This window comes from Ruditapes philippinarum, unplaced genomic scaffold (genome assembly GCF_026571515.1).
Source record: "Ruditapes philippinarum isolate M1 unplaced genomic scaffold, ASM2657151v2 ctg8994_1_1_1_1, whole genome shotgun sequence".
Lineage (NCBI taxonomy): Eukaryota > Metazoa > Mollusca > Bivalvia > Venerida > Veneridae > Ruditapes > Ruditapes philippinarum.
Window position 1 is genome coordinate 328 of NW_026865349.1, and position 10,502 is coordinate 10,829.

Genomic DNA, 10,502 nt, shown 5'->3' on the forward strand with positions numbered 1-10,502 from the left:
AATAAATCACTTAATTTCCAAGTTGAATAATACTCCAAATATATTGATGACTTAAAAGATCACTGATGACTAAAAAGGTAACTGATGACTTAAAGATAAGATTAATGAAAAATGTCTCCTTATATATATTAACTAAGAAGTTTCCAGAAAGGTCTATTATGTTCTCAAGTAATCATAATCTAGCAACTTCAACAATAAAGATCATTCCAGAAGTTTCTATCTAAATATAATGCATGAGTTTTCTACAACAGTTAAGAACCTTCTAGTACATACATGTAGTTTATGTTCTAAAAATAGAACAATGATAATATTGGAAATACCAACTGGTCAGATATAAATTATATACATGTAATATGTTGCATACATAACAGTACTTTCGCGTTTTCACCATCGTAGTTTCGTGATTTCGCGTTTTCACCATCGTACTATCGACTATCGCGTTTCAGATCAACACATTCATAGGCGATGGCCCTAACGGCATTCCGTATTATAGCAATCATCGGGTACAAAATTTAATGCAGTTGATAAAGGGTAATAACTTTTACTCTATTTTACAAGATCTTTGCAAAAGGGAGACTACTTTTGAAAATATCGATACACATGTATCTATCACAAAACGTTGATTCGTGCTTGCTCTGGTTTGCCGTTGAACACTTTGCCTGTGGTACTTGCTTTCATTCGTTTTGTCACTTTTTATATTTCTGTTTTTCTCATTATTTCATAACTATTATTTGTATCAGCTTGAAAAAGAAAACCAGATTAAGCATTCAATCAAGCAACTATATAAGTAAGAAATATATTTTTTTCACAGTAAATTTAAACGACGATGCTTTGTAAGTTTATTAAAACCATTTCAAATAATAATTTGAAACCGGAAATACGTCGATGGCTCATTCAGCATAGCAAATAAAATTTTCGAACATGATAAACACAATTTTTTTTTAAAACCACAAAAACATAAAATGAAAAAGGAAAAAAAGAAAACGATTTAACCAAATCATGAATCTTAGTCATGATACTGGCATATCTTAAGTTGCAATGTCACCAATCAAGATGGAACAAATGCTGTAATTCTATTCCATAGTTAGTCCAAGTAACAAATACTTCCTTCGTACAAATCACAATCCATGTCATTCCAAGAATGAAACCTAGTCCCTACCGCAACACAATTTTCGTTACCAAGGGCGTTATCTGGCTGGTTATTGTTCCAATTGGTATAATCGACAACAAGCTCACCGTCAGCCCACGAGAATGTTCCTTCTTTGTCGATATCATTTGCCCCTATCCATAATTTCACTCTTTCATCTGTAACGAACATTGTTAACACATGTTAAAGATATGTTATGCTTATCATTGGCTAAAATCTTTTGATCACAGAAATGAATTGAAATCTATGAAATTTTTATTTAATAAAATAATGTCTTATTAGAATAAAAGAAAGAATGAACTATGTATGAGAAGCTGCATGCCCTATTGCAGGTCAAGTAAAGTTGATTGTTTCGTTTAAACTGCCAGTTTGTTTTCAATGACCTTATATATTCATATTGTGGTCACCTATGTGTGTAGATTTTTAATATAACATATTTACTTTTTGTTAAGTAACAACATGTTGATTTTATATTTACAAAGACACTCTTTAGCAATTATTATCAAATTTTAGCATAGAGAAATGAGAATTTTCACGCTTGTCGATCAAATTCATTTTGCCATATTAGTTTTATCATAAGTTTATATATTTCAAAAATCTACATGTACAAGAATTGTTAAGCCGTTTTTGAAATTCAATGTAGAATAACTATTGTGGGTCAAATAACTATGTTACCACTAGCAAACAATTTTCATTATTCAGATAACGTCCATTTCCTACTTCCGGATATGTTTAACTATTCAAATAATATGTGAAACAAAGTGTTATTGATTGAACGACTCTATTTTTTATTACCTCCATACAGGGTAGCGAAAAGTTCTTTAACACAAGTGAAGTCACCGTCATTTTTAATTTTGGCTAGCTGTGACCCGAGAAGTTCGCAGTTTACCTAAAACGAGACAAAATAACGAGATTCCAGTAGAATGAAAAAAGGTTATTTCTGTTTAATTCTCAACAAACGACTCCCTATCATTTTAACGGTTATATTTAATGTGTAGTAGTTAAGCTACAAGACCCATTGAAATGGAAATATATCAGAACTTTGAAGCTTGATATCAGACAGTGTTTTGCCACATAAATAAGCATTTCAATCCAACATTGAAAACCGTGTAACCTGGCCTATCTTCTTAAAAACACAGTATGCCTAAGAAATCCGTATTTAATAACTTCTTTAGAAATGTCAAACATGAGTTTAGTAATGTTTTAATAGTGGATTCATAACATATTACATATCTAAACACTGAAGGAAGTAACACTGAACACGCAGTACTATGTTGTAAATGTAACAAAATGAAAACAAGGTAGTATTTTGACTAACATACAAAAATACTAATCCACAGACGCTTGGGTACCGGATCCTGCCACCAACATGATACGCCCTTGTTAACACTCTTAACAAAAATATTTTAATAGTTTAATACGAAAGGGACGTCTGTTACAACGATAAAATATGCCAAGTTTTAGGAAATTCTATTGAACAGTTTTAATTTTGCCTTTATGTATATACGGAAACTCCCGAAAACGCCTTTAAGTATATGTTTGTAATAATATCTTGTACGGACCACTGAAGTATATTAAACGCATTTACCTTTGCTTGGTACCAAGTAAGTAAATCTCTGACAAACAAATATGAATCTCTTCTGCATTCAAACCATCCGGAGCCTATACGAAGAAATGAACAACAGTTAATCATATAATGACGCTTTTCTCGGTCCATTGTTCCCCCTTTCTGGTGAGACAATTTTTGCGCGTTAACCTAAAAAATCTCCTACCCTTACTCTAATTGTTTCCTCTAAAAAAATGGGAAGCACTATAATTAATTGATCCATCAACTAGAAAAATGGAACAACTAAAAGTCATTTGAAGTAGCCACAAATTCAAAGGAAAGTAATGAATACATAAAATCCAACCGCCTCCTTGGCCGAGGGGTTAGAGTCAATGACTTCTAATCCAGTTACCTCTCTGGTGTGGGTTCGATCCCCGGGAGGTGCTTTGGTAGTTTAGCACGTAGGAAGGTAGTCTACTACTGGTGTAACTCTCCAGGAACGATGGTTAGGATATTACTCGCCTATATGACTGAAATACTGTTGGGAAAAGACGTAAAATGAAACAAACAAACAAACAGACAAAATATCCATTCCGATAAAAATTGCTTCATTCCGATTAAATGTACACTATTTAGATGAGATAAACAATCCCGATGAAAAGTTATTCATCCAGATTATTCCATCCAGATTTAATATATACTGTATACATGAGATGTATACCATTCAATAAAAGTTTCCATTTATACCATTATGATGAGACCTATATCATTTTAAATGGAAAGTATTCCATTTATAAGAAATAATATTAACGAATATGATGTATATTATTCCATTCAGATGAAATCATAACCATTAAAATGAGAGATAAATAACATATAGATGAAAATTAAAGACTAATAAGATAAAATTGTAATGTTTTATCTTTGAAATTAAAAGTATACTGAAAGTTTTACCATTCAGATGAAAATACTATACCATTCAGAAGAAAACATTGCCATTCAGATTAAAACCATACATGTACGATTCAGATGAATGCTCTAAGATTCAGATGAAAATGCTAACATTTATAGATAAAACTACTGCACCATTCAGATGATAAACTGGAACATTCGGATGGAAGCTATTAGATTCAGATGAAATTTATACATTCAGATTCAAATTTACAGTATACCATTATCATAAAAGCTTTACCATTCAGATGAAAAAAAAAAAAACAAACAAAAAATACTATATGAGCCGTGTCACGACAAAACCATCATAGTGGCTTTGCGACCATCATGGATGCAGACCAGCCTGCGCATCCGCGCAGTCTGATCAGGATCCATGCTGTTCTCTATCATTTCTCTGCTTGTTATAGAGTTTGTAAGCGAACAGCATGGATCCTGATCAGACTGCGCAGATGCGCAGGCTGGTCTGGATCCATGCTGGTCGCAAAGCCATTTTGTTGGTTTTGTCGTGACACGGCTCAATTATTATCTAATGTACCATTCAGATAAAAAAATTAAAACAGTATCATTCAGTATACCATTCAGATGAAAAACTCATTCATTAAGTATACTATGTAGATGAAAAGTTATATCATTCAGCATACCATACAAATGGAAAAAAAATATATCAATCAAAATACTATTCAGATTGACAAAAAAAACCCAACCATTCAGTAAAGCTTTCAGGTTAATTATTTTATTATTTAACGTCCCTTGGATGAAAAAACTAAATCATTCAGTGTACCATTTAGATGAAAAAGAAAAACTATATCATTTAGTATACCATTTAGATGAGAAAAAACTATACCATTTAGTATAACATTCAGATGAAACTTTTTTGACACCGTAGGTTGATGTAAATACCTATTATTCCTGTCGGAGTCTGTGGCGTCTGGTTATTGCAATTTATGCCTGTGGTATTCCAGGAGCCAACGGGGGAACATTCCGAAATGAACCTATCAGAAGAACTGTCACATGAATAAGAAACCCGGTCACCGACATTGAACATATTCCCAGTAGTGGTACTTGACTGAATATCCGGCGGGGTATCACAAACTGAAAAAAGTTATATTGCATTCGGATAACCTTTGGTCTAATCGGAATTTAGATGGAAACAGATTGGTAATTTGCTCATTTAGTGGTATTCACATCAACGACTTCTTAAAATGATTTATCATCAGTTTTTGTGATGATGTGTAATGCTCAACACCTGGACCCATACATGTACCTTCAAGGTCAAGGTCACACTTATGGTGTCAAAGCTTAGCATGGTCTGTTAAAGGGTATATTTTGTGTCCGGTCCGTAACTTTTTCATAGATCAAGAGATTTTGAAATGACTCGGCACGAATGTTTACAATATAAGATGATGTGTCATTCGCAACACTTCAAAGTCAAGGTCACACTTACAGTTTAAAGCTTATTTTTCTTATCAAGAATAACTTTAAAAGTATTAGAGAGCTTCCTGAAAAAAAAACCCCAAAAACTGTGTTTAATTTAATTGTCCCCCGCCTTTTCGAAGAGAAAATGGGATGTAGAAATGGACTCCATGTATTGAAATCCTTGAAACTTTGAATGTACTGTTCCAAAATTAAAATACATGTATCATCGTAATACAAATTCCGTAGGTAAAAATGGGTAAAGCACCATCTTTGACATTCATCTGATGTTGATAGATCAACTTACTTTTTCAAAATTATTATTCAATTTTAAATTCTTACCTTTGGTTTCGCACGAGAACCCATCACCAATACAAAACTGGTTATTTCCACAATTCTGGCAACCTGTATACACCGTCTGGAAAATTGGTGATGAAAAGAAGTAAGAAAGTTTTACAGACGTTTCATTTTTATCATGATAGGTAAAAATAATGATAATTATATATGTCATTTGCTGCGGTTCGGACCGGAATATCCGTCCCGAGGGGACCCGCCCATTGGGCAGTAACGGATATTCCGATCCGCCCCGCAAACATATGTCAGATATTTTTTCTTGCATATACAGCCATATTATTTCATATTTAAAATGGTTTACCTATGTCCATGGAAATTAAAGTCATTTCACGCTGTTCATTAAAATGACGTTGTTGTTTGGCACGCGACTCATCTGGCACCCCTATGCCTGATGAAATTTCCGGCTTGGGTAAATCTTACGAAAACGCCTGTTTGCTATACGGATAATCCGGTCCGGACCGCAACATATGACAGATATTATTAATCTCTAAAGAAAATATGACAGAATTTTTGCGTAAAATTCTATTGGCCGAGGCTGATTTTTCGCATAATTTTTTATATTTAAGAAATTGTACTGCATTAATGTAATTTGTTAGAGACATGTCAGACCTATATGATTGTACTTGTATAACACTAAATTAACAAGGAATGAGTATAGATTTTGGTTAAACTTCAATTTTTGATTCATTTTAAGTCTCAACCCGGTACGGAATTAGACCCAACCCGTTGTAGTCTAGAAAGTAGTTCTTTAGAATTTTGAAGTGGCCCAATTTAAGTCATCTCTAGTTATATATTGGTCATATTTAAAGTATATTTATTGCATGTGTGTAGTTTTTGTGTGTTATATGATGAGTACAATAGTTGTTTTTTGTGTATTCTCCAGGAGCTCATTTGTTTGTCAAGAGTTTTTAAAGTGGTGAATTTAAACTGTGTTATAACAGAATGAAAATTTCTGAAAAAAAAAATAGATGGCTAACCTTTTGTATTTTGGGCCTCATTTGACTAAGATAGTGTTGATGTTTAAAGTTGAAGACAGTATAATTATAATTCATCAAGAACAGTGGAATCCAGAATTAAGCCTCAAACGTGACTGATTAACTATAGAACAAATAGTACGAAAATTCACCAGGCCCACGCCTGATAAATAATAGTCAGAATAGAAAACTATGATATTTTCTAACAAACATGCTATTAATTACATTGAACAAACCACATACATGGATTCAAGTTTGCTTGAAAACGACAACAACAATTAAAAAAAGAAAAGAAAAACGCGTAAAAGATTTCAGTTTTCAGTAGAATTCCACCTCCTGTTACATTCCTTGTTAAGAGATTTATGTAATTGGCCCTTTGATTTGGGTCTCGCGATAAGTAATTAAAGACTTCAGTGTCATTATTTCTTTTATCGACATTACAAAAGTTCTAGGTAAACAAACGACGTGGCCTCACTTTGTTAAAAGGTCTTCATTGGTATGTATTCTATAGTGCACCTTTTATGTAGGTTCAAAAGTATAAAATTTCTTTTTTTGGCAGTTCATTCATGTATAGATTAAACTGGTATAAATTCGGACATACAGTTTATCTAGGATTAAGATAAAATATGGGTGGTCAAATTATGGAAACACTTAAGTGAACCATGATATGCATCTACCAACATCAATTAAAGCGTTTACAATTTAAATCTGTCCGAATTGCTGTGAATTGATTAATGTACAAAATATTCCGCCAGATTAGGTCATCGGATTATTAATTTAGGGGTCGCTGGTTTAATCCTCGGCAATGGCACATTTCTTCATGACGATTGATCATCGGGCATCGAGTTTAATGGTAATTTGGCTCTCACCACTAATAACTAGTCGGATATTTTTAGAGAAATTGTTATAATAATTATTTTTTTCAATTTTTAATTCCTGGAAAGGCGGTTTTAAAAATTTGGACGCCCTGTGAGACATGACCCCCAAAGATGAGTTAAGTCGGTTGAAAAAAAAAAGCAAAAAAAAAAAAACCACATCTCTCACCAGATGAAAATTATACTCACCGTGTCCCAGTCTAATTTTTTGCTGGATACGTAGCCACGTGCGGATAGAACATTACCATGTACCGTGTTGTTAGCCGCATCACGTAATAAGCTGCATAGATGGTAACGAGGACGATATTCAACATACTGGCACGAGCGACTTCTTTTACAATTCTCAATACATGTCCGAATACTTACGTCCGTAAATTCAATGAAAATATCTTTTGCAACATCATCAATTAATTGTTTCGAAAAATATATCTTTTCGACACACTGAATACATATTAAATCCGCGAAAAGAACATATGCAATTTGAATGTATTGTCGCATTGTCTAATGGTCAATCATAAATATATCAAAGTCTGGGCACTGAAATTCTGACTACACGTTCCGTTCCATAAGAGACTTTTTATCCTACAAATTAGGTGAAAAAAAATCGCCAGAAGTAGCTTATGCAAGTTGTGAAATTTAAAAGTAAGTCAATTACAAAAACAATCAAACTGTATGAAATTAATGTCGGATTCAACAGAGAATGTAGTCCATTGGTTAGTGGACTCAGAATGGAATCGAATACATAGATATCGGACTATTGAACTGTAGAAGTTGTCAATAAAAAATAAAAGTATGTAAATACAACACCGGAAATTGGGTACAGTAAGTTAAGAGGAGGCACTAGTAAAGCTATCAAAGTGCTATTAATGTAGGGGTAAGTTTGTTAGTTAAATAAACTATACAGATAATAGTTCATGCAAGAAAAAATTGAATTGTTTTAAACGGTTATATTGAAAAAGAGCAGGCCGTTGAAAAATTAAACGAGTCCTTTTTTTAAATTTTATTATTTTTTTTCTGAATACTATTATTATCTTAGTTGCATTACATAAAGAAACGAACTACCTTTTCTTAAACCAGTAAAATTTGAACAATTGAACAACAACAACAACAACACCACCACCAACAACATCAACAATCACATTTTACTTGCATAAATGTTAAAACACCATTATAGCCATACATGAAATAATGTAAACAGTGGTACAAAGTTCAAATACAAGAAAATACCCCCAAAAAAGGTTAGCACGGGAAGAGATATGTTTTCAATATTTATTTATGCAACAACAACCGTATAATCCCCCCCCCCCCCCAAAAAAAAAAGATTTCCCAACGAAATCGACCTCTCTTTTAGCTCCTGCCAAAATCTTTGACACACAAAAGGTGTTGTTCTGCAGAGGTTTAACTGTATTATAAAATAACTAGTGGTCACCGAAAATGACTAATAACAACCACTTGCTAGACATATTTATTTTTGATTCGTACAAATGCCATTCAAAATGTGTTACGAATTCACGATTTTCTACCGTTCAATTAGTAAAAAATTGTTCATCGTGCCATACTGTATTAAAAATTTCTATTAAATATTGTATTAAAAAATAACATGAATGGTTATTTAAAGAATAAAGTATACCGACAAATGCAAAGAGAACAAACGATATAAAAGTTCAATCATCAAACGAGAAAATAGAATATATTCAAGTTGTGTCATTTACCGGTCAGATCTTACATTTTATCAGTTTCAAATTTTATGAATGCTTTTAGGGACACACACAGCTAATTTGTTATCAAGATATTGTATTTTAGATTATATAGTAATGCCATTATGACAAATGGATATATTACCCCAGAAATATTCTTTTGAAAATGACACTATTCCAGGATTCGAGTAAAAAGATTACGTATTTAAACGAAATATTAAAAATGTTTAAATTGTGTATACAGTATAGTATAGATAGTCTCTGAAATGTATGAAAGACCGTTGGTGATGTTTCAACATCTTGAATACTTGGGTTCATCTTCACTAATTCACAATTGTAACTTCACGAATTCACGATTTCAACATACAGTAATTTCAACTACATGAATTAACGATTTCTGCATACAGTAATCCTAACTTAACGAATTGACGACAGTATTTTCAACTTCATAAATTAACGATTTCAACATACAGTAATTTCAACATCATAAATTCACGATTTCAACAAACAGTAATTTCAACTTCACGAATTCACGATTTCAACATCCATAATCTCGAATTCAAAATTTCAACTTCTTGAATTAAATGTTTCAAATGCATGAAGTTGAAATTGTGAATTCGTGAAGTTGAAATCTTGAATTCCTGAAGCTATAATCGCGAATTCCTGAATTCCGTATGTTGAAAACGTGAATTACTAAGCTAAGATTCAGAATTCATGAAAATGAAATTGGGAATTCATGAAGTTGAAATTGGGAATTCATGAAGTTGAAATGTCTCCACCGGTCTTTCGTAGGAATGTGCGTGCAATTTCGTTTAGCTTTGTGATAAATAGTAAAGTCCCTATATAAGCTTGATCCTCTTGCGACTCACATAAAGTGTTTCTAAGGTGTGTAAAAGGCTTGTCGATCTTTATGTGATACAAAAGTTCTCAGTAAATACCGAACCTAAATTCAGTAAACAGCAATTTAATTTGACCTAGTCATTGATTTGGCACATACAAAAAAAAAATCCCAAAACCAATATTTGCAATAGGTCATACAACTTAGTTCTCAAATCATAACCAAATGACGTGAGTGTGTAAAATGAATACTATTCAATCAAGAAATAATTATAATCATACATTAATTGTTTGAACCGCGGACGTCATTTAAAACTAAAAAACATAACGATTCGCCCCCACTTTATTTTGTTTTGAATTTAAAGCACACCAACACAGTTTAAGTCTTATGGCGCAGAAGTATGAAGACGATTTTGACTAACCTCTGTTAGCAACACCAGGCCTGTGTTCACTAAGAAAGGATCAGGATCAGGATCAAGTGATCCTGATTTTATTTTCATTGTTTTATGTTACTAAAATTAATCATGTACATGTATTGCTAGAATTAAGTGGTAAATATGCAAGGCGTAACAAATTGCTGATTTGCGAAAAAACTCACACTATTTTTGGATAAAATCAACAAATAACAAAACAAATACAAAAATATTTTAATGATCGAGATAAGGATCAATTTTAGGATCAACTTCAATATTTGGATCAACTGTTAAT

The 10,502-nt window shown here is 32.5% G+C and overlaps 1 protein-coding gene across 1 annotated transcript; it reads right to left on the reverse strand.

Annotated features, from left to right (window-relative positions):
• Nucleotides 1-540: 540 nt before the first annotated feature.
• LOC132728708 (galactose-specific lectin nattectin-like) lies at nucleotides 541-4,794 on the reverse strand. Its single transcript, XM_060714389.1, has 4 exons — nucleotides 4,545-4,794; nucleotides 2,736-2,809; nucleotides 1,943-2,036; nucleotides 541-1,305 (listed from the first exon to the last, which is right to left on the reverse strand). The coding sequence occupies exons 1-4, from the start codon at nucleotides 4,687-4,689 to the stop codon at nucleotides 1,085-1,087; spliced, it is 534 nt and encodes a 177-aa protein (XP_060570372.1). The 5' UTR covers nucleotides 4,690-4,794; the 3' UTR covers nucleotides 541-1,084.
• Between the last annotated feature and the right edge of the window lie 5,708 nt (nucleotides 4,795-10,502).

Excerpts from the sequence above, each read along its gene's own strand:
- LOC132728708 (XM_060714389.1), bottom strand. The coding sequence starts at position 4,689 with ATGTTCAATGTCGGTGACCGGGTTTCTTATTCATGTGACAGTTCTTCT. Across the intron at positions 2,810-4,544 it reads GACTCCGACAGGAATAATAG|GCTCCGGATGGTTTGAATGC; the intron begins GTATTTACATCA and ends TTCTTCGTATAG. Across the intron at positions 1,306-1,942 it reads TTTCGCTACCCTGTATGGAG|ATGAAAGAGTGAAATTATGG; the intron begins GTAATAAAAAAT and ends TGTTCGTTACAG.